This window comes from Mixophyes fleayi, chromosome 7, assembly GCF_038048845.1.
Source record: "Mixophyes fleayi isolate aMixFle1 chromosome 7, aMixFle1.hap1, whole genome shotgun sequence".
NCBI classification, from domain to species: domain Eukaryota; kingdom Metazoa; phylum Chordata; class Amphibia; order Anura; family Limnodynastidae; genus Mixophyes; species Mixophyes fleayi.
In genome coordinates this window covers 35,825,478-35,851,001 of record NC_134408.1, presented here as the reverse complement: position 1 = coordinate 35,851,001, position 25,524 = coordinate 35,825,478, and the positions used below count along the sequence as shown (strand labels likewise).

Here is a 25,524-nt window from a genome sequence, read left to right as displayed (position 1 = left end):
GGGAAAAGAATCAGAAATTAGGTTCACACTTGGTAATGATGCTACAGTGTATATATTGGTTTTTAGCTGTATTCAGCTATTTTGAAGGCAGCTGAACCAATACCTGAGATAACCGCCTATGACAGTGTTGGCTAACCTTTGACACTCCAGGTGTTGTGAAACTACAAGTCCCAGCATACCCATCCAGCAATAAGCTGCTATATGTTGACAAAGCATGCTGGGACTTGTAGTTTCACAACACCTGGAGTGTCACAGGTTAGCCAACACTGACCTATGACATGCCCTAGTGATGCCACTTGTTTCTAGTGATTGACTGCTGCATTATTCTGTATATTTTGAGACCACAAAATGTATGTAGGACGTGGCTGTACTTTACCATGTTTCTGTGAATATATATGTGACTGTCTTCAATAGATTTATGCCCAGAGTGGAGATTGTTCAAAAGCACAACACCGCAGCTAGAAGGCTGTACATCCGGGGGCATAACGGAAAGATCTACCCCTACCTGGTCATGAACGACGCTTGTCTGACAGAGTCCCGCAGGGAAGAGCGAGTATTGCAGCTGTTGCGTCTCCTCAACCCGTGTCTAGAGAAGAGAAAAGAGACAACAAAGCGCCACCTTTTCTTCACTGGTAAATAGATCATGTTTAATCCTCTAATGGGCATTAACGTCTTTGCACTTTTGTACTTGGCTGTTGTGTATGATTGTGTAATGCTATAGCCCTACATGCAGTCATTCATGTTCAGATACCTTGATGGAAAATACCATCTTGGTATTATCACGGTGTCTACATACAGTAATAAGGATTCCTGTTTTTACCTAGGTGTACTAATACAGATAGGCACAACTTGAAATATATTGTTTCATAGTGCGCGTGGCGATGTCGACCTCCTACAGTTCCCTTGATAACTTGTCTCTGGGAGGTGCCACTTTTTCTGTTCATGAAAATAGAATTTCCAGGGAAAACAATCAATATGGAATCTAGATTTGCATTAATAATATTTAGCACATTTTACTGACCATTTTATTGAAAACGAATGTGAAAATAAACCGCTTTTGAATAGGCTAAGTTTTCACTTTGTGGGTATTCCTGATTGTGCATTGGATAGGTGAGTAATGAAAGTGATTTATACTCTGGTAGGCCCACCTCTTCCCACAGAGAGAGATTACGTCACTGATGAGATCTGCCGCATAAATTTTAACTATTTACCCGGAGATATAGATAAAGATTGCATTTTATAACGAAAATTGTAATACATTATTTAAAGTGCTTGAACTCCTGTTGGGTTATTTATTCCATTAAAAGCCAGAGCCTGTATACAGAAAAGGATTTTCTCACCCCCCTGCTCGAGTTAACTGGAAAGAGAATGCAAAATCTGGCTAATGAAGAGACCGCACGTGACGCATACTGTGCTAACGAGCCTGTAATTATCAGAAAGATAGCACATCTCAAACCGTTTAATCAAGACACACTCTCTCCTCCCCCCACAGCCAGCTACTTCTCTTATTCTGAATCTAGCCTAACCCCTGCACCTCTGCCGTGTTTACATACGCTGTTCGGGCTGGCCTTTATTGGGCAGCAGTTGTATATATTTGTCCACTCAATGTGGTGGTTCTGCACACCCAGTTACTGGATCCAGTTTGAATCCCAAGACCACTGATCAGGTCAAGAAACTGTTTCTTTCGTTTCCTGGCCACTTGGTCAGATCACGCTGCAATCAAACAGCCCCTGCTTCCACATTGGTAGCTTCAAATCTCTGGTGTCCGCCGTGTGCTTTTGGTTGCTTAATGGTTAATTTCATCTCATGCCGCATCCATTAGGGGACTCACTATAGCAGTCCCACACTGCACACCACACTCCTATGTCTTTGACTGTGAAACATGGCCAGCTGCTGTAGGGCACACTTCTCCGTACACCTCCAATTTTCATGAATATAGGACACATAACCCACTCAGGTTGTCTCAAAAATGTAGTGTTGGGGAAAGAGGAGAATTCATGGCAGTATTGGTACCTTTAGACCCATCAGAAGGTCCGGCAAATCCAGTATATAAAGCATGGAATGAAACTAAGCTTTTCTTTTGGTTTTTAATGTTGCCTCGTCAAACGCCACGCCAAAAGTAAATTTTAGTTCTACATCTGTGATCTGTTGTACTTAACCTGTAATTGTCAAAACAAAGAATTATTCCACAACCATACAAGTTTGACACCATGAATGCAGACAACATTTAGGATGGATTAAAGCAGGCCTGTCCAACCTGCGGCCCTCCAGGTGTTGTGAAACTACAAACCCCAGCATGCTTTGCCAGTAGACAACCTGTTGATATCTGGAAGGGCATGCTGGGACTTGTAGTTTCACAACATCTGGAGGGCCGCAGGTTGGACAGGCCTGGATTAAAGCGTAACACACTAAATGCCAACTGCAGTAGAAAATTTCTTGTGCAAATACATTTTGTAACCTGCAATGTTTTACATATATCATATGTTAATGATCCCGTACACTGAAAGAACCAGTGAGCGTGATAATCTGCCTTTCACTTAACGAGGTGAAAAAATGTTCCCTTTGTAGTGTTCGCTCACGTATATATTCACTGGGAAAATGGGTCAAATTAACACGTGGTTTGGATGTATTCGTGATGTCTTTTTAACAAGTTTTCTATGTGCTTTTACATACTCTGTTGTACTGGTGACACACATAACAAGGGACAAACAGTGTGTTCCTTGTTCTTCGGTTTTAATTATAGTTCCAGAGCACCATAAGCAACTATTCATGTTAATGTTAATGCAGTTTTCTGTATTGATTAGCGACTGGTAGTTGTCAACGAGTAGTCTGCAATCTTGTAAAGGAAAATTGCTCCTACTAAACAGATTGAGCCAACAAATAAGAAATAGAATAGATGTATAGAGGCTAAAATATTTATATAAACTTGACTTTGGTAGTCTTTGATTTACAAACAGTATTACATATGTGTACAATCCCTGCTTGTTGGGTACCTCTTATATCTGGCAGGTTCAATTTTTAAAAATACAGAACTCCAACATCTTTTTCATGGTCATGTCCCTTTAAATGCATCTAGTAAAATAAATAGATAAATGGAAGCTTTGTGTCAGCGGCACATTACTTTGTTTTGCTACGGCTGGTAAATCTGTACAGGTAAATATTTTATCATGGCTTATGTTAGACGATGGAACTGCTGCGCTAATCTCTTAATGCGAATGGTAATCTCCAGATGACAGTCTGTACCTGCTCAGGCCTGTTTCTTAGTCACCAGTCGAGTGATGGTACAATAATGTAACACAGAGCTGTACATTTAATTAGACATTAAACCCAAGTGTGGCCTCCTGCTTGTCAAATATGCAGTACATTGTACTATAAACCATGTGCTTTGAGGTCACAGACCAATGTCACCCTGGTGCATTTAGGGGGCAACTTAAAAAGCTTGAACATCACTGGTTTAGTGTACTTTGTTTTGTTTAGGGGGGAGGAGGGGGAGTTGTGAAATCCTCAACAACCTACAGCTCTGCATCTGTAGTATAGATAACACGTACCCCAAATAGTGGACAATAATGTAATAGTCACAAATATATCTTATAAATGAAAATGATCATTTATAACAAGGTGATTCCCAAATTACCCTGCTAAAGCCAATAGGCACTTATCTGTTGGAGTGTTCACAGCAGCACATAGCATTTCAGGATACACCCAATCTTTTGAGAAGCAGCGACCTGTTCACTAGTGCGATTATGTTAGTGAGGTCTGGACTGCATGTGGCAGGGGCAGTGTCATGATTTAGGGTGGATGGGGAGATTGAGAGCAGCAGATGTACACCTGAGATTAAGGCCCTTTACCCTATGGTATTAAAATCCTGCTTTGCATTGACACAAATACAGTACAGGCATATGTTAAAATGCCGTGGAGACATATGTTGTCTGTGTTCACTTGTAATGGCGTACAATGTATTCCCATAGACTGAATGGCAGGTAACATTGCCTTTATGTGTTTTGTGAGGAGTACAAACAAGAAGTGGGTTATTAAGAGTGTTTTTTCTTGTTTACAATCATCTTGATTTAGCTATAAATGCCTTTAGCTGGTGTTAGAGGCCAGGTGTTTTCCTCTGCTAATTTCTTGGTCCGGCAGAGGCATTTACAAAGTGATGTTTAGGTCTTCCTGTCTGCATTACTTTCCTGTTGCATTCATCAATTTCCCTTTCTCCTTCTCCAAACAATAATTTCCAGTCCCCCGTGTTGTGGCCGTCTCACCGCAGATGCGTTTGGTTGAAGACAATCCCTCTTCTCTATCCTTGGTGGAGATCTATAAGCAGCGCTGTGCCAAGAAAGGCATTGAGCATGACAACCCTATTTCACGTTACTATGACAGATTGGCCACAGTTCAAGCACGAGGGACTCAAGCCAGTCATCAGGTACGGAATCTTTGATTAATGAATTTGGAAGCCTCACTGTACATCCATTCTGCACCCTGCTCTGGTTTAATCATCCTGTGGTATGCATTTCCGCTCAAGAATGTCATTTCACTGTAAATGAGCTGGACGTAAGATGATAAGCTTAGTCATTCTGAGCAGCTGGACGGACTTTTTTGATGTTCACAATGCTGCTTGCTGCATGAAATGGTACAATCCTGGTATTATCTTTTCTGTGTGTTTAACATTTCTTTAACTCCTGTTTACTGTAAATCTTTGCATTCACGTTTTTAGTTTTCGTGTCTAATGAGCCTAGACCATTCTCTTGGTACACTGCACAAGAAACCCCATCAGCAGTAGACCTAGGTCTATCTAAATAATGACCACTTAGGTACAGTATAGCATATGCCTACAACATAATGTGTATATCTGCTTTACAAGTCTCTAAGGGGAGGTAAGGCACTTGTATAGCGATACTTTTACCTAGAACCGAACATTATACTCGGAAGCTAGTTAAAAACAATGTATTGTTGATTAAAACAAGAGCCACGCCTGAGGGATGTCATAAGTGTCTGCAGTTTCTTGCATATTGTTATAGCCGACAAAATGGCTGCATCTTCCATTCATGCCATTCGGTTTTCAACAGAATTATGCGGACCTTATTTTTTTGACATTTGTGCTTATGAAACCCACTACACGTTATACGGAACAATGTACCCTACTGTCTTGCCGTGGACTTTCCCAAGAATATATCTTATTTGTTCTGATCCGGCTATATAAAACTCATTATTTTCATATACAGAACTGGAAAGGCAGTGGAACGGCATACTGACTTATCCATGTCTTGCCTCATAGCGCACAGCCTGGTATATCAACCAGTGGCACCAGATCGGCTTGTTTCTCTTTCACTTGTGACAAAACACTTAGAACTTTAATGCTCCTGTTTAAAAATGACACTTACGGTGTTCAGTACTTCTTACTGTTTATGAATACTCTTTATATTGGCTGTATTATTGAAAAAATAAAATTAAAAAATAAATAATGACCTTCATGATTGCATGCTTCTAAATGGAAACTACAAGTATCCCCTAGTTTACATGCAGATATATATCAATTTTCCACTTATTGGCTATATGTTATAACAAGAGTTAGGCATCCTATGTCTGACCAAGGCTGATGGGACATGCTGGGAGCTAGTCACACAGTCGCAGTAGAGCCCCTCGCTTCCTTATAGTACTATAGTACAGTTGACACCCCTTATCTTTGTCTCATCCATCTGTTCCTTATACTAAATAAGCATGGCTACTCCCACTCATACGGCCTGATTCAGCCATCAGGCAGATATACCAGCGTTTTTGCCCCTTTTTCATTAGGTTATTGTGACCATTCCAGTAAGTGAATATGAAAATAACCACAACAGACTTCCCTCTACTGTTCTGTCTCTGTTCTGTCTCTGTTCTGTCAACCCCGGGTCAGGCTACTGTGTTAGGGATTAACATTCTGCAGCAGAGTCGGGCTGAGCTCTGCATAAATAGCAGATTAATGCACAGCCTCCAGTGAGTTATGAGACCTTGTGGCTTAATATGACATAAGTGTTAATGCCCAATAAAGAAAGCAATTTCTGTAATTGAAGCAAATGGCTTGTATAATAAAAAAGGAAAAATGGCTTCCAGTGCATGACATTTCATTCTCCATCTATCTCTCCGAACCCACTAAGTGCGCTTGTCCTGCCCACACTAAATGGCTATAAGGAGCACAGTCAGCCTTAGTGCCTCTGAGACCTACTAATACGTCTCCTGCAATTTACTGATCTGTCTATAAATAAAGCAATCTGAGTCTTCCCTGAATCTCACAAGCCAGATTTTAAAGATGTATCAAAATGAGCACAGTATGTAACATAGGTGGCCTCATCCGTGCTTAAGCAGCAGTAGCATTAAAATAAGTCTTGTTAACGGGTTTCTTCAAGACACCTTTCTAATCATGAATTTTTTATAGTTATTTGACTCTCACTTTCACTGCCTGTCTCCCGTCTTGTGTGCCTGTCTCCCGTCTTGTGTGCCTGTCTCCCGTCTTGTGTGCCTGTCTCCCGTCTTGTGTGCCTGTCTCCCGTCTTGTGTGCCTGTCTCCCGACTCCTTAGAGCTCTATTGAAGAGGACAATTGGTTTGTGATACGCAGGTTTGAGCTGCAGCACAAATGAGCAGCATGTGGCACAATTTTGAGGGGCTTCCTAAAAATGGACAATCCCCTTAATAGCATATACATCATGACATGTTGGTGTAAGCTAATCATTCAAAGCGTTTATTATTGGTAGTGGTGTTAAGACCTGGCTTCTATGTAAACCAGACTACTTATTTTACCATTATCAATTGGAAATTTGCATCTGATGTCTGAAAAAAAAATAGTAGTTTGACAAACTGCACCTTATTGCAATTTTTAAGTTTGGAAACAGAAAGTCAGTTGTCTGCTTTATGCATATATAGGTCATCGCTCATCTCGGCATCCCAGGTTAACACTCGCTGATAACGCTAGAGTCTAAAATTACTTGAAACCCGTTTTGTATTTTTTGCAGGTCCTACGTGACATCCTGAAGGAAGTGCAAAGTAACATGGTGCCACGCAGTATGCTGAAGGAGTGGGCACTGCACACATTCCCCAATGCCACCGACTACTGGACCTTCAGAAAGATGTTCACCATCCAACTGGCTTTGATCGGCTTTGCAGAATTTGTCTTTCATTTGAATAGGCTGAATCCAGAGATGCTGCAGATTGCACAGGTGTGTGGAGGCTTTGAAGGAGCAGATAATCTTCTGCTGTTGATCAAACCTCTCCAGCCGAACATAACTGTACAAATCCTCCTTTGATTGCACAGCAGACTTCACCCTTTCAGCATCAGCTGCTGGTGTCCCCGGTCCTCTTGTTAAGCTGTGCATTTTAAATTGAACGTTCAATGAGATATTCTTTTTGCTCATTGAAGTAGCAGAACATACAATGAGTCACAATTGTGAAATTACTTTTGAATAGAAATCATTTTTGAAAGATATTATTTATCACCTTAAAGTAAAAATCAAGTTTGGTATCTATGCTGATGGGAGCATAACTGAAAAAGTTCCCATTGATTTTTTTTTTTTTTTTTTAAATCAGAGTATACTTGGTGGTTCCAGGCTTTTTGGGACTGTCCGTACAGCAATATTGGGCTCATTTGCCGCTGTCTGTGTTTGATAGTGTAGTGTGTGTTACACAGTAAGATTGGAAAAAAATACACACAGGTCCATCAAGAGTTCTCTATAGAAGAAGACAAAACAAACGCCGAGTGTGATAGTGTTACAAGCATTACTTATATATTTTTCATTTTTCACCACCTTTATGCACACAACAAGTTTTGGTATATATTCCTGTTGTATTTACTCTAAAGCTTCATTGTGTGGTGTTACTAAAGTTTTCTTCTGCTTCTAGGACACTGGCAAGCTTAATGTTGCTTACTTTCGGTTCGATATCAATGATGCCACTGGAGACTTGGATGCCAATCGCCCTGTCCCATTCCGACTCACCCCAAACATCTCTGAGTTTCTCACTACAATCGGAGTGTCTGGCCCACTGACGGCTTCCATGATCGCTGTCGCTCGTTGCTTTGCTCAGCCAAATTTCAAGGTATTACAACGAGCTGATTCATGCATAGAGACCCAAAATGATATGGTTTGGGGAAAGTCATATAAAAAAAACACCAAAAAAACTCCCTTTCATTTATTGATTTGTTTGTATGAAAATAACAGCATTTGGGGGTTAGGATAGGGCTCTGGGAAGGAAATCTTTCTTAAGCTGGGTACACACTACAGAATTTTCCTCCAACTTTTTATGCAGAGCGATTTTACATGCGATCGATGGTCCGGTCTCTCGGTCCATGGACTGCATACACACTAGCCTTGTTAAGGACGATAAAGGGAAGAGCGGACGTCCCTTTAGCGACTTTTTACAGCCATGTTGTCGTGAGCAATGACTGTAATTTCGTACTCACTGTTGTGGATCGGTCGGAAACTTATACACACTACACAACGGTAACGAGATTAGAACGAAAATATTAAACGGTACGACCAACCAAATGAGGCGACAATCGTCCATTTGGACAGACTTCCGACCATCGTGTCACTGCACACACTGACCCGACTTTTGAACGAGCGGTCGTATGTCGGCTGATTGAGCCGATTATTGGACGAAATCCGTGTAGTGTGTACCTAGCTTTAGAAACACTGTGTTCAGATAATTGTATTGTTCAGGCATATTTGTTTGTTTTGGTTGCCCTTGGATATGAGAGAAAGTTCAGACTGCCATATATGGGCAACGGAAATAAATCTGTACACAATAGAATTCTATGAACGAACACACACACTGCATTATTGCCTAGTGTTGTCAAATATTACTTTCCTGCAATGTGCTTCAATATATTTCTCCGAATCTATAGCAAAAAAAATGATTCTGAACGTTCTCGTATGGATAGTTCTGCTGTCCTTAGTTAGAAAAAACGATTTAATAACATTATTTAATTTAGAGCCAGGAAGTGCTGACTAACAGACTATTGCAGAGCAGTTCTTTAGCACAAATGCATTTTTCTGCAGAAGCAGTCCCTTAAGATTTTTAAATAAAGTCAGGTTCACAGCTAAAGCAATCAACCTTAGTAGTATACAGTACTTCTTATGTAGAATGGGAGTTATTTAGAGGGGGCAGCTGGAATGATGTCAGTGTTGATGGTCTAAACGTCCTTGTCGTGGAAGCGTGTATATTGGAGAATGAAACAGGGGTGGGCCGATTAGCTGAGCCGTCCAATTGTACCAGCTGCTAATAGTTCTGCATGGCAGCCACTTCCCAATGTTGGGGGTTGTAGTTGAAGCATCATTTAAAATCTGCTTGGATTTGTGTGCGTGTGTTTTATGAACTGAAATATCTAGCATACATAAATGTGGCTTGGCTAGCCAGCAGGAAGCTATTAATGGAACCTGACTTGACCTTATTGCAGTTAGCCAGATTATCTCCACCCTGAGCTGTTTGACACAGCCAAACATAATTATGCGATTTTTCCCCTTTTGCTCAGGTTGACGGCATCCTTAAAACGGTTCTGAGGGATGAAATAATTGCCTGGCACAAGAAGACACAAGAGGATACCTCTTCTCCATTATCTCCGGCCGGGCAGCCTGAAAACATGGACAGCCAGCAGCTGGTTTCGCTGGTTCAGAAAGCTGTTACGGCCATCGTCACCCGATTGCACAATCTGGCCCAGTTTGATGGAGGGGAGAGCAAAGTTAACACATTAGTAGCCGCAGCCAACAGCCTGGATAACTTGTGTCGCATGGACCCTGCATGGCATCCCTGGTTATAACAGGGCTCACCTATGTTGATCTTAAACCCTTTACTACAGAGCAGGCCCTCTTTGGCATCAGAGGATGGTGAACTATGCTGTATTAGGAGGGGTTTTTTTTAAAGCTGTGAAGACTAAGAATATATTTTTATTATTATTTTGTTGCTTTGTACAACTTCTGTGATTTGTGCCATGTTCCTGAACTAGCCATAATTTAGACCAAGCACATCCTCTGTTTATAGCCTAAAGAACAGAGTGGTTCTGGGTAGTTTGTTCTGCAACTACCACTTATATGGTGGGCTTTCTAGGTCTCTAAGGAAGCTAATCATGTTTACAGAACGTTTGTCCTGTCGTTAAGCAGTACACTTTTTACAAAGAGAAAATGTGATTTTTTTTTTTCTTCAAGTTCAAACACATTTCAAAGCATTTAAAATAGAGGATGAAAAACACAAAGGGACCCTGTACAGACACACAATATTTTTTTTCTCTTCTTGCCTTGCTATTGTGATCTTGCATTATGCGAACTATGGGGGGGGGGGGGGGGAATCCAGGTGTGCTGTAATATTTTATACTTTTTAATAGCGAGGCGTCCACATTGGTTTTGGGCCGCGCAACTTTCATACGTTTTTGCTTTAAAAACAAACTGTTAAATGCTAGGATAATTTCTTCCAAATGTTTTTCTTTTATTAAGAGTGGCCTGTAGAAAATAATATATCATGTATAGATTTTTCTGTTACGTAAAGTTCTGTGCAGCTGTGCTGTCCAAGCGATGAGCCTTCTCAAAGCAAGCAAAGCCATTTGTTATGTGAATGTACATTATATTTAGCGCCATAGCTGGAGCATACGCAGTAGCAATGCAGAATTCAGATCTACAGAATGTGGAGAAGCTGTTTCTTATTTTTATTGGTTCTTTATTTACTTGAGAAATTATTCTAAGCGATTATTTTTGTTCATCTTTGTAATTTTTAAGGAATGGCTGCGCTTCCGTCATTCTTCGCAAAGAGCTGTTTTATAAATGCCCAGTATTAAGAGAATTCGTTCTTAATGGTATTTGTACATCAGTTTTCAAAATAAATATTTTGGAAAATGCCTCCTGCCAGTACAGCTTTGTTCCAACGATGATTGCGTTTGAAATATGCAGCCGCAAATGTTTGTTTGACTTAAATAGTGTTAAAAGTTGGTGCATTGTTTTCTTGCCCCTGTAGCAGGGGCAGGAGCCACACTGAATTGCCCTCACCTTCTCTTTACACAACCTTTTCTACATTTGAGTGTAGCAGTGTGTTTAGATTTATGACAAAATAACTTTTGCCTTGGAGCAATGTAATCAAGGTCCACATACTGTTAATGTAATAAAAAGCTGTCACTTTCAGCCCCTAATTCCAGTACGGCATCCGGGAACGTAATCGAATACATCCAAGTCATCATCGGCTATTTATATAGCGCCACTAATTCCGCCGCGCTGTACAGAGCACTCATCACATCAGTCCCTGTCCCATTGGAGCTTACAGTATAAATCCCCTAACATACATAACATACACAGACCAAGAGAGACTAAGGTCTATTTTAATAGCAGCCAATTAACCTATATCAGTATGCGTTTGGTGGAGTGGGGGAGGAAACCAGAGCACCCGGAGGAAACCCACGCAAACACGGGGAGAACATACAAACTCCACACAGATAAGGCATGAAATTAAGCTCATGACCTAAGTGCTATGAAGCAGAAATGTTAACCACTAAACCACCGTGCTGACCAGTCCTGAATTTTATATATATATATATATATATATATATATATATATATATATATATATATATATATATATATATATATATATATATATATCTAAAAAAATTTTAACAGTGCTCATTGGGTCAAGCAACAGGTAGGACAGTGTAGTAAATTTGTGTGTTTGTACTGTCTAATCATGTTATGTAACAACACACTGCACACAGGGTTGTCTTTGTGCAATAATATGACTAGTGACAAAACTTTGTCCCTTTCAGTATGTCATATTAGGCCTCAAGCTCTTACAGCTATTTTGCTAATCCCCGTTCATAGGTGCAGTGCATAGCCCTGACCATTTCTCTTTACAGGCTCCTGTGTCATTGGTGCAAACGCCCCTGGCAATGCAGTATGTGTTAGAGGAGTCTACCCTAAAAAAAAAAAAAAATATATATATATATATATATATATATATATATATATATATATATATATATATATATATATATATATATATATAATGGTAAACTCCACACTTTACACTATTTCCTGCTGCATATGGCCATACGATCGCCTGTTGCCCATCGCTGGTGTAGACTGTGTGGTTTGTGCCTGCTCTTATTTTCAGATGTCTGGATCTGTTCACGTCCCCAAACTACATCTCCCACAATGACTTGGCCTCAACTTCAATTTGAGAATTACCACAGAAAAAAACGTTTAGCATGAGTGTTTTAGAAGGAGATAAGGATTGTGGGGCATAGCTAAAAACAATGACTTTATGCTTGCAGTTTAGGTGGTGCCCTAAAAATATAAGTATACATTCATCTCTTTATATTGGGCAAATACAAAAGGACCCTTTTTTAAGAAAAGGGTTTAGTGTGTCTTCAATGCACAGCCCTCCCTTCCTCCTAATCATATGAGAGCAGTGCTTGTCCATTGGGGCCTTTATTGTGACCCAACGAACCAAGTATTGTATCCTCAGTGAATTCTGCCTAAATGTAATTTTATGCTGTAGATGGAGTTCCTCATTTACATACAGAAAGATTCACAGAAGTAAAACAATAAAAAGCAGTATAATCAGATCTACAGTCAGGTACCTTGATTAGCCAACATCTGTTAAAAAGTTAATCAAAATGTTAAATCAAAGGATCTGAAAGAAATGTCTAGAAAGAGTGAAATCCTAAATTCCCTTCTTCCCTAAAACAGACCGTAAACTACTTAAGAAGGTGTTAAAATATTTAATATGTATTGCTGTAGCTAATGCTAAAGGTTGAAACATCTGGATGTACAGTATGTTTCTGTAATTAGCAGAAATTCGGCTGCTCTACAATATCCTATTTAGAAGCAAATCGAGGGGAATAGTGGAAGATAAATGTTTTCTTACCAGCTGTAGAAACTGGGGAGGGGAATAACTGTCCACTGTGTATCTGTGACTGGTCAATGGGCTGTAAGTAATGCATTGAAAACTCCCTCACTAGTGGTCCAGGGAAGGCGGTTCAGTAAAGGAACGTCATTGAGTACTACCAGGTCCAATAGGCCCACATGGGACATTCTCCTCCCACTCCTGTGCTCTCCCACCTGTAAGTACTGTACTACACAGATCTCAAAGCTCCCTATGACACCCTGCTGTATTATAACACACTATTAATAGAGGATCTGTTCAAATTCACAGAAATGACTCTGACTTTTTCATTACATTTTGTAAGTCACTTTAGTATCTTTATTTTGTATGATTATTTTAGTCATATCCACAAATGTAAATTATCTGTAACTCCTCCACCTTTAATTAAGAAATGCAGCCCCAATTACTTGCCATTAACATTCTAAAGACTGAGTTGTAACTTAATGTGCACATTTTGAATATAAATTTGGAAATTTAAAAAGGTTGATCCCCTTTTGGATAATCCCCCCCCCCTAAATATAACCTTTCCCCCATGTAACAAATTGGACCCCCCACTTTACTTGCAGCTAGAGTCCTCTATTACAATCTGTCCAGTTATCTTAAATGTAACTTTATTAAAGAAACTGGATGGATCCACCATGAGTTCTGGTTACGAGACAGCGTCAGGTAAGGTAATAATGTTCGGTGATATAACCGGCCCCTCCCACACCTTCAGCCCTTATTTGATACATTGGGGGTAATCTTAAAAGGATTGTCCACTTTTTGACAAGTCCCTCTTAATTTAACCTGTTATTTTGATTCCAATACCAAAATGACTTTAGATATTTGTGAATGTGATGTCAAGAGGTTTTCTTTAAAAGAGGACAATATTAACACCATTTTAGTCTACCTGCTTCTCTTTGGGGCTAGTATTTCACAGGACATGCAATAAAACCTATTGAAAATTATTTCTAGCCATCAGAAAATTAATTATTGATTTAAATCCAGTTTTGTGCGTGGAAAATCACAATTAAAAATCAATGACCGATAATATGCTAAATGTTAAAAAAAATAAATAAATAAAAAAAAAAAGAATCTCAGAAAATGAGTCTAGGCATGTTTTACAGACTAATTTTGGAATTTGGTCAGTAAGGGGGGAAATAATATATTGCAACTCACAGAAAAGGCAATAAAAAAAAAATAGTGAGATAACAAATCTACCATATTTGGAGGGACGAGCCCTCCCGCTTTTCTTCTGCTCAAGAGATTAGGGGGGACTGGGCCTACCTAATTTCACTAAACACCAGGAGACCTGTATTATCTCACAGGTTAGAGACTGGGCGCTTCCATCTCTATGCAAGACTTGGGTTGACCTGGAGTGAAACCTGCACCCCTCCTTCCCTCTTGCTGATTTGATCTGGATATCTAAATCGTTAAGACCATACTCTCTACATCCTCCGTCTTCCATACTAGATGCTTTTAAGGTTTGGGATTGAACTGTTAGGTCTTCCAAAGGCTTTGTTTACCCAACTAGGAACCTCTCTATATTAAGTCTCTCTAAGCTGATTCCTGACTTCAGATCTGTCCAGCTGGTCCTCTGCGGGGCTCTCCGCGCTCACACACCTATTTGAAGCTTGGGGGGGGTCTGTGCTCCTTTGCATAGCTGCAGGACAAACATGGTCTTCCCTCTAAAGACTTTTCTAAATACTTGTGGCTGCGTCATTGGATTGCCAACCTCCTCTGCAACGGCTCCTCCCTGCGCCCTATCCCCCCATTGCTACATGCAAAATTGACTAAGGGTAATAATCATGGAGATTTCACCCTTTGGTATTCATATTTGACCTGCCCTTTAGAGATCCCCAAACATGCTACCCAGACCATATGGGAAGCCGACCTGAAGGTTTTGTTCTCCCCAACCCAATGGGAGACCATTTATGGTGACCTTTCCACTATGTCTAAATGCCAACCATGTGAAAATGATGCTTAAAAGCCTATACAGGACCTATCTCACCCTGACCCGACTGCAGAAGATATGCTCCCGACCACTCAAAGCTTTGTTGGTGCAATTGTGGTGCAGTGGGTGATATCCTGCATGAGTTCTTGTCATGTCCTGTTGTTCAGCTGCTCTGGTTAGAGATCCTTCATTTATCGAGAATGATCACATCAATTTCTCTGGCTCCATTCCCATTTATTGCCCTCTTACACTTTTACCCTGACCAATTACCCACGTACCATAGGTCCATTTGGTGGCATATTCTCATAGCAATCAGAGCGGTGATAGCTCAACTATGGAAACAGCCCTCCCCTCCTACCGTTCACAAAATTGTCTCCAAAATACAATATAGTTTAGAAATGGAGATAATATAATAAAACTTTTTATTATAATAATCATTTATTTATATAGCGCCACCATATTACCTTTTATTATAATATCCCCATTATAATAAAAAGTTTCAATAAAAATCAATATGCAAAAAAAAAACAAAAAAAAACCAAAACTACATCACTTGTAATGAGGGGAGATGATGACAGTAATTGCCTATGGCACTTAAAAGTTAAAGGTGTAAGAAGAAAGGGTGGATAATTAGAACGTGCTATAAATTAGGTCATTTTTGTAATTTACTTAATCATCTCGTCAAGGTTCATATCCTTCACCCACCCGCGCGATCACACTCGATCATAAACTGACACTTCCATCCAGATGTGACTATCAATATTTTATAATACTCGATGAAGGAACACAGCTTTTGTCCATTTCACAATCTCTGCAAGGATTCAAGGGTTGGATGCAGTCGCAGTATTAATCTGTGGCCTGTCACTGTGGATAAGTTGAAGTATGTCTTGATATGGATTCATGTTATCCTCTAGATCACAAAGGATTTAAGAGCAAATAATGCTTATCTAAAGCAGTCTCTTAATGTCTGGTTTGAAAAACAGCTTCTTTAATATTTGATAACCTACATGCTACTGCTGAATACTGTAATGTTGTACAAAAAACATTGTTTTAAATAGTGCAAGGTAAGAAAGTAGACTAGCACAGAAAGCACATATTCTGTGTAATGCACGGCACGTTTGTCGGGTGGGGTTTGAATGAGTTACTCGTACATTTATTTCCTATTTTTGATAATGTAATAACAATTATTTTATAAAAAATGAGATAATTTTAAATCATTCCAACTGAAAATTCCACATATGGTGTAACGGATGTTATATTTCATTTTCAATTTTGTGATGATTGCCGCTTAAGGCAAGGCTGTGTGAATAAATCTGTAGCAGCCATCATGTCTGTGAATCAAATATCCAAGTATTAATTTAATTTTAGATTTATATAATGTGATTTCTTAACTGGTTTTACATGAATGGATAATTTGTAGCTAAAAATATTAGTCTTTAATACAATGGTGCAAAGAAGAGACCAGGGGTTAAATTTATCAAGCTGCGGGTTTGAAAGGGCGAGATTTCGCCTGTAGCAACCAATCAGATTCCGGTTTTCATTTTATAAAATGTACTAAATAAATGATAACTAGAATCTGATTGGCTGCTATAAGCAACATAGCCACTTTTCAAACCGCCCACTTTTCGCAGTTTGATACATTTACCATCTGGAGTGTTGATGGGGTCCCTGACATAGCACCCCACAGTTCTGCTAGTTGATGAAATGGGGGAATGGTAGGTAAATATAAAATATGGGTGGAATTAATAACATGGTGCAAGAGCACAGATTCAGCAAACAAGCAACTATTATATTTCTTTAGATCAGAGCTAACATTTAAATGGCTGCTATGGGTTACAACTCCTGGGGGTCAACGTATCAAGCTGTGGATTTGAAAAAGTGGCTATGTTGCTTATAGCAGCCAATCCGATTCTAGTTATCATTTATTTAGTACATTTTATAAAATGATAACCATAATCTGATTGGTTGCTACAGGCAACATCTCCACTTTTCAAACACGCCGGACACTCGCAGCTTGATACATTTACCCCCACGGCTGCTTCGTCTAGTTAACAACCCATGATTGTTCAAATTAAAACAGGACTGTGTTAGTGTATAACACAAGTACTGATTGGACTGAGCCGTAGCTTTATTAGACACTGTCACAGTGCTGCTTCCACTTCCCCTTCTGACAGTTGTTAATGGGGAACAAGCATTGCTTACAGTTCTGTTGGGTGGGTGTACTGGCATGCCACCCCCAAAGTTCTCCTGGTTGGGGCTGAGGGGGGGGGATATTTGTTAAACCTTAGTATTTGGGTGAATTTATACTTTAAAATGCACCTGTTACCTACACACACTGGAGGCAGACAGTTTGTAAGTACAAGTGACATCACTGGCGCATTTCATGGCCCAATATTCATGATGGACTAGTTACCAGCGCATCAGCCACTTGTATTAAATAAAATAAACGGTTGCAACAACCAATTGATTTGTTTAATTTGAAACATTTTCCAGCAGTTATGTCTGAGTAACAGCTAAGTTCATGTACAGAGGTATGAATTAATTATCTCTCAATACATAAATGAAATCATTTAATGAATAAACTTACATGAGAGAAAAACTTGCATTATTGCTGCATCTCTCTTGAGTATATACATGAAAAGTCTCTACGATTATCACCCCATTGAGGTTTTCTAAAACCGTGAAGTCATCTCCTTAGATTTCTCCTAGACTTCAGGTGCTAGCTCAGGAAGATTATTAATTCAGAATACAGCCTTGAAGACGTCTTGTCTTTCACAGTAGGAAGACGTCTCATGGGTACAGCTGGCCTTCACTCAAGCTGCTTGATAGAAGTTTGTCCATCAGCTAATTCTCGGGACTGTATGCCTCCGACATTTTCATCTGCTTGGCTGCAAGTATCACAAAATTGTAACAATGCCAGCAAGAGCTCGTAACAATTAACTATATGCCATGATGTTTGAGTTTAGAAACAACTAGCAAAATAACTTGGTACTTCCTTGTTCATTGTGAAATTATTATTGAAATAATTGTTTGTGTATAATCATGTGTACAATTGTGTCTATGTGCAATATGTTTCTTTGTAGAGATATAAGGCTTGGTTGGGTATCTCCACAGGTACACCCAACCCCCTCCCCACATTTTAATGGGGTGATGCTTCAAAGTGCCTGAGCTTTGTCCCTGTTGGTCACTCTAACTTGTTGGGCATGTAGTGTGTGTCATTTTTCTTTGATGGATATCAATTAATGCATTACACAGCATACCAACATTATACCTAACAATTCACTGTACAAATGGCTGAAATATATCATGTACTGCCACAAAGACTAGCTTATTATATCCAGCAGTGTCCAACATATATTAGCCTGTGCCCTACTATATACCAACCTGAGCTCCATATAACTTACTAGAATTTGCCTGCATTGATATATCACTACTATGTGCCCTCACACTGTATACCTACTTTTACAGCTTCAATGTAGCAGCATTCTGCTTGGGGCTAGGACAAGAGGTTTCACTGTCAACACAAACACAGATTTGTTGCACCATAAATGAGCTTGGCCTTATTAATCACAATATTTCAATTGGGAATGTTGGCAGCAATAGGGAAGGGGGTAAGTGTTATGGCCCACGACCACCAAGATGAGCTTTTAGAACAGTTAGAGTAGAAATCTTCACCTTTAGCAGCCGTCTTCCCCGTAGAGTTTTATGTGCTCACAGGTACTCAGACTCCCCCAGGTCTTAAGCTCAGTGTAGTAAAAGCTCATCAAAGATGGCTGTAGCACAGATGGAACCGGGGACACTAGCCCGGACTGGGGTGTGTGATCAGTGACAGGCCCGAGGTCAGGGGCCCGAAGCAAACAGGTAAATCGATATCCATGCAAGGGTCAGGGTCACTGGCAAAACAGTAAAGTCCAGAATACAAGCCAAAAGGTCCGAAGTATAGGCACAGGTCACAACAGTAGATCAGGCAGACAGGAATCAAACAGCAGGTCAGCACAGGACTGGAAACGCTATAACTGGCAGGGAGGCTAAGCCCTCCCTGCCTTAAATACAGAAGGTAGCCAATCAGGGCCCTGCCCTATAACTCCCCAGGCGCTACCTAACAAATTAATACAATAATAATTAGCTCACAGGCTGTTACCCAATCTGCGCACGCGTCCAGCTGTCAGCGTTGCCGGGGCGCTGCGCTGTATTAGAAAGCGTCCTGACCGTCATCATGGAGACGGTCAGGATGATGGAAAGCGTAAGTGATGTCCCGGCTGTTGCCATGACAGTCAGGATGCCGATAGAGGAGACGAGCCGCGGATCGCTGTGGTTCATAACTGTAGCCCACCCTTGAGGAGGGGTTAAGGAACCCCGACACCCTGGCTTCCTAGGAATTTTTTTAAAGAACTCCTTGATAAGTCTATCAGCATGTAGACGCCTCTGTGGTACCCAGGAACGTTTCTCCAAGCTGCGGCACATCCACTGGACCAAAAGCATCAGCTAGCACCAGCACTCACAGCAGCCGACCTACAGAACCCTCACTCCACCACAGGAGCCCGTACCCACCCCTCCACCAACATACAGCTTCGGATCGGAGGAAAGGAAATCGGAGACCTGTACTACAGTGGAACGCACCGGCACCTGTGCGTTCCACCCAGAACCCGGAAGTTTGGCATTTGGAACGCATAGTGTGTTCCAAGTGCCGCTACAGGAAGCCGCTCGGCCCTAGCTACCTCACCGCTCACCACCAACAGAGAGGCCCCACGTCCCACTTGCCCTCAAAGAGAGGAAGGACAAGAGGAATATACAACTGCTCTTCTAAGTGCAAACCGCAAAAGCACGCTTAACGCACCCTTTACACAATAAACACACATCTATCTACAAACCACATCATTCAACTTTACACATAATCCAAAAGAGACACTATACAGGATTTGCCTAGCAACCCACACAGCACCACATTATCCCCCAGATGCATAACACAACTATTACACCACTGAACACTGCATACAAGCTACAAACATAAAGCTCTTAGCCACAGAGCTGCAAATCAAGAGCATAAACTCTGAGTTAAACTTAAGGTGATTTAAGCACTGTTAACAACAGCAGAAATAGAACACTGAGCTATAAACATTGAACTATAAACAAAAGTTGCCACCATCAATACACTCAATATACATTGCATTAGAACTATAAACAGAGAAAGCAAAAGAGCTATAACATTTAAAATCTGCAAAAAGCTATAATCACCTTTTGGAATTCAGCATACCAAGTATATTGTCTGTACCAATACTCCTGCCTATTCCCCCATCATCATCTCCCCATCCCCTATACCCACTTCTCTCCCCCTACAGGCACCCCAAGTTGCGCCACGGCAGAACCAACAGAAAACAAGACTACACCTACAGGAATCGGAACGCCTGGAACACCCGTAACGGCAGCAATGACCTCCAAAAGACACAAGACAAGTGCAGACGTCCAAGGTAAACCCCACAAAAAACCCCACTACTATCTCCATTTACTAGAACAAATGACAGGTTTGAGCAAAGAGCAGTGGAACGTATTTGGAATCTTCAGAGAGCAAGGAAGCTTTATCCTAAAGGTCACGGAATTAACTTTGTTAATGATGGAAAAGGGGCCAATGAATCTAGGTCCAAGTTTTTTACAGGGTTGTCCGAGCCTAATATTATGGATGGGAAGTCAGACCTTCTGACCTACTTTTAAAGAGCAGGGTCTATGGTGTTGATCCGCAAAGTTTTTGGACTGAAACGAGGCTCGCTTTAATGCAGACTGAACTTTCTTCTAGATACTTTTCCGACTAGAAGCCTTCTGCTCTCCCAGGCACACGCCCTACGCGCATGCCTGGGAGACCAGAAGGGTTAAGGTTAGTCAAAGAGTTGGATCCAGGGTGGAACCCAAAATTGCAATAGAATGGAGAGATTGGAGAGATAGAAGAGGAGGAATGGCAGGAGTTGTATGCGAACTCTGCCCATGGTAACAGGGCTGACCAGTTGTTGTGGAATTCAGAAGTGTACAAGCGTAGAAATTGCTCCAGGGATTGATCAACTCTTTCAGTTTGTCCATTGGATTGAGGATGGTATGCTGAAGAGAGGCTGATGTTGGTTCCCATGAGTGCACAAAAAGACATCCAGAATTGGGCAAAAATTTGAGAGCCGTGATTAGACACAATATCTAAAGGTAGGCCATGGAGCCGAAAAATGTGCTGGACAAGGTCTGTGCACTAGGAAGTCTGGTTAAAGGTATGAAGTGGGACATTTTACTGAAGCGGTCAACCACTACCCAAATAGTGTTGTGGCCTGCTGAAGAAGGGAGCTCCACAATAAAATCCATAGACAAATATGGCCAAGGTCTTGTAGGAACAGATAATGGCATAAGCTGACCAGAAGGGCGGTTCCAAGAGGTTTTGTTTTTAGCACAAATTTCACAGGATATAACAAAGTCTCGAACATCTGAAGACATGGTGGGCCACCAAACAGAACGCGAGAGATTTTCCATGGTTTTAAAGATACCGGGATGTCCGGCGGTTTTACTTTTGTGGGCTTCAGTGAGGACAGCCTTTCGAAGATGAACTAGCACAAATAGGCGGTTTGCGGGTGTCTCAGATGGAGCCAATTTTTTTAAATTCTGCGAAGGGTTATACCCAAGTCCTGAACTAAACCTACGTGAATAATTGAAGGTGGTATTGGCAGTGGTTTTGGAACTGGTGCATGATGAGAGACAAAGCTTCTGGATAAGGCATCAGCCTTGGTGTTCTTAGATCCTGGCCTATAACTGATAATAAAACGAAAGCGGGTAAAGAACAATGACCAAAGTTTGCCTAGGATTCAGCCGTTTTGCAGATTCAATGTATTGGAGGTTCTTATGGTCAGTGATGACTGAGATGACATGAATGTCTCCTTCCAGCCAATGACGCCATTCTTCAAAAGCCCATTTGATGGCTAAGAGTTTCCGATTACCAACATCAAAGTTGGCCTCTGCAGCAGAGAACTTGCGGGAAAAAAAGGTGCAAAGAAACAGTCGTTGATTACCAGGATCCTTCTGAGAGAGAACAGCGCCAGCACCAATGTCAGAGGCATAAACCTCCAGAATGAAAGGCAACTCAGGATTAGGATTGCTCAAGACAGGAGCGGAGGTAAATGATTTTTTCAGAGCCTCAAAGGAATTGATGGCTTCTGAGGGCTAATTACCAGGATCTGCCCCCTTTTGAGTAAAGGCAACAATGGGAGCCACCAAATCGGAAAATCCTTGAATAAATCTACGGTAATAATTGGCGAAACCCAGAAACCTTTGTACAGCTTTCAGATTAATGGGCCGCACCCAATCCAATTTAGCTTGAACTTTACTTGGGTCCATAGAGAAGCCGGTAGAGGATATTATATATCCTAGGAATGATACACTCCGAACTTCAAACTCGCATTTTTCAAGCTTGGCAAAAAGATGATGGTAATTTCTGGAGAACTTGCTGAACATGGAGCCGGTGCTGAGACAATGTGTGGGAGTATATTAATATGTCATCCAAGTACACAACCACGAACTGATCGAGGAACTCCTGGAGAACTTCATTAATGAGATCTTGGAAGACAGCTGGTGTGTTACAAAGACTGAATGGCATAACCAAGTACTCGTAGTGGCCGGAATGGATATTGAAAGCCGTTTTCCACTCATCTCCTTCTCTGCTGCGGATGAGGTTGTATGTCCAGTGAAGGTCAATTTTGGTGAAGATGGTAGCACCTCTAAGTTGATCAAACAGGACCGAGATGAGAGGAAGTGGGTAGGTGTTTTTAATAGTAATTTTGTTAAGGCCTCTGATCAATACAAGGACGTAGTTCACCATCCTTCTTGAAGACAAAGAAACAGCCAGCAGCCACTGGAGATATTGAAGGCCTAATAAACCCTTTTTGTAAATATTCCTCAACGTACTCTTGCATGGCCTTGGTTTCAAGACCAGAGAGTGAATACAGTCTTTCTTTTGGTAATTTAGCACCTGGAATTAATTCAATGGCACAATCAAAATCCCGATGTGGAGGCAGAGTGTCAGCAGCTTTTTTAGAGAATACATACCAGAATTCATGGTACTGAGGAGGAAGTAATTCAGAAGCAGGCTGTAGAATCCGAAGAGACAAGCTCAAACAAGTTCAAAAACACAAGGAACTCCACTGGGTAATCTTCTCTTGTACCCAATCAATTACTGGGTTGTGAAGGAGCAGCCAGGGATGCCCCAGTATTAACAGTACAGACGGGCAATTGATAAGGTAGAAGGACAGAGTTTATGAGTAAAGAGTTCCCACTGTCAAGTGTAAGGGGGGTGTTTCATACAAGACCTTGCCACCTGGGAGTGATCCTCCATCTAGACCACATACAGTAATAACAGTACTGATACTCTTGAAAGGAATCCCAGAAGATTTGGAGAATCCAATGTCCAGAAAGTTTCCAGCGGCACCACTAACAATAAAGGCTGAGATATCAACAGAATGAGCATATAAGTGATGTGTGCGGGAACCAAAGCTGCATTTTTAGAGCAGATGATCTGCATACCTCGGTGAACCTCCTCTTTATCTCCTAGGCCAACTCTTTTCCCGACTTGTTAGGGCAGGAACGAGAAAAATGTCCTTTGATGCCACAGTAAAGATACAGACCTGGGGTCCGTCTTCTGTTTTTTACTTCTGCAGAAAGACGGTAAGCTCCTAATTGCATAAACTCTTCAATGTCCATTGACGCAGAAACAAACACAGATGATGAACAGGAAGGGGTCTTTTTTTCCACATTCCTCTCTTTGATCCCTCTGTCAATTTTGAAGGCGAGCTGCATAAGACTCTCCAGCAACGTTGGAAAAGGATACTGTACCAAAGCGTCTTTGAACTGCTCCGACAAATCTAAGCAAAATTGACTGCGCAATGCAGGATCGTTCCATTCACTGTCAGTAGACCATCGCCTAAACTCAGCACAGTATTCCTCAGCAGAGCGCCGACCTTGCGTTAAGGCCCTAAGGTCAGCCTCGGCTGAGGCCACCCAATCTGGGTCGTCATAAAGCAGGCCTAAAGCATTAAAGAAAGCATCAATGGACTGTAATGAAGGACTTGCAGGAGCCAGACCGAACGCCCAGGACTGAGGGTCACCTTGAAGAAGAAATATAATAATTCTGACCCTTTGCTGCTCTGAACCTGAAGAACGGGGTCTTAGCCGGAAATAGAGCTTGCAATTTTCTTTAAAATTTTGTAATTAAGCTCTCTCCCCAGAGAAACGATCTGGCAGATTCAATTTAGGTTCTACAGCATGTGCCAGGGAAACTTGCTGGGCTTGCGAAGTCCTTGAGGCCTCCTTTTGTGCAGATAAACGGTGCGATAGTCCTTGGACTATCTGGGACAGGGTTTGAATCTGTCCTGCTAAGACTTGGGCTGGAGAGGGGTTTGTCCCGTTTTCATCCATGAATAATCCTCTCCAGTAATTTCACTGGCCGGTTATAATGTTATGGCCCACAACCACCAAGATGAGCTTTTAGAACAGTTAGAGTAGAGATCTTCACCTTTAGCAGCCACCTTTCCCGTAGAGCTTTATGTGCTCTCAGGTACTCAGATGCCCCCAGGTCTTAAGCTCAGATTAGTAAAAGCTCATCAAAGATGGCCGTAGTGTAGATGGAACCAGAGGCGCTAGCCCGGACTGGAGCGGGTGGTCAATGGCAGGCAGAGGTCAGGGGTTCGAAGCAAACAGGTAAATTGATATCCAAGCAAGGGTCAGGGTCACAGGCAAAACAGCAAAGTCCAGAATACAGGCCAAAAGGTCAGGGCAACAGGCAATGTCTGAAGTACAGGCAAGGGTCACAACAGTAGATCAGGCAGACAGGAATCAAACAGCAGGTCAGCACAGCACAGGACTGGAAACGCTATAACTGGCAGGGAGGCTAAGCCCTCCCTGCCTTAAATACAGAAGATAGCCAATCAGGGCCCTGCCCTATAATTATCCATAGGTGCTGCCTAACAAATTAATACAATATTAATTAGTTCGCAGGCTGTTACCCAATCTGTGCATGCGCCCGGCTGTCAGCGTTGCCGGGACGCGGCGCTGTTTTAGAAAGCGTCATCATGGAGAAGGTCGGGATGACGGAAAGCAGAAGTGACCACCCGGCTGTCATGGCAACAGCCGGGTCGTCACTTCCAATGGAGGAGACGAGCCGCAGATCGCAGCGGCTTGTAACAGTAAGTAGAATAGGCACTTGGGGGTACTGCTCCAACACTTAATTTAATGTATTTTTGGTTTGCTTTCACTTGTGCATTCAAATGCAGCCAACATAAAAGTACACAAAGTGGTTGGGAGATAGGCATAGCTTGGCATCTTTGCATAGGGTAACAAAACACCTTGTTCATTACTGCAACCAGAGCAATCCTTTCTTATTCCACAGAACCCCTGGTAATGTCATAAATCATGTTTTTAAATAGGAGCATAGCTCTGGCCACAGCGACAGAACAGCAAAATTTTCTCAAGCGCTCGTGATCAAGGCCTATGGACTGTCTTACTCCTTCACACCCTGACCGGCCCTGTGCTGCATTCAGAGTCCCCCTGAAGTGACCCTTAGGGAACAGTGTGGCACAGCATGGCAGGGAGGTGGCCTGGGACTAATCCAGTTATCAACCATGGCGCACCCTAGGCCTCATGGATCCGAAGAGACGGGCGTTAGAAAACAGTTGGGACAAGAGCATCA

General features: G+C 41.5%; 1 protein-coding gene across 6 annotated transcripts in view; it reads left to right on the top strand.

The window, feature by feature from the left end:
- Positions 1-10,853, top strand: part of TRRAP (transformation/transcription domain associated protein) — a 112,307-nt gene extending 101,454 nt beyond the window's left edge. For all 6 annotated transcript variants that reach the window (XM_075179650.1, XM_075179653.1, XM_075179652.1 and 3 more), the window contains 5 exons: positions 415-632; positions 4,236-4,420; positions 6,988-7,191; positions 7,871-8,065; positions 9,501-10,853. In XM_075179650.1, the coding sequence (XP_075035751.1) occupies positions 415-632; positions 4,236-4,420; positions 6,988-7,191; positions 7,871-8,065; positions 9,501-9,785 (1,087 nt within the window). In that variant the 3' untranslated portion in view covers positions 9,786-10,853. The remainder of the gene's footprint in view (positions 1-414; positions 633-4,235; positions 4,421-6,987; positions 7,192-7,870; positions 8,066-9,500) is intronic.
- Positions 10,854-25,524: the final 14,671 nt, after the last annotated feature.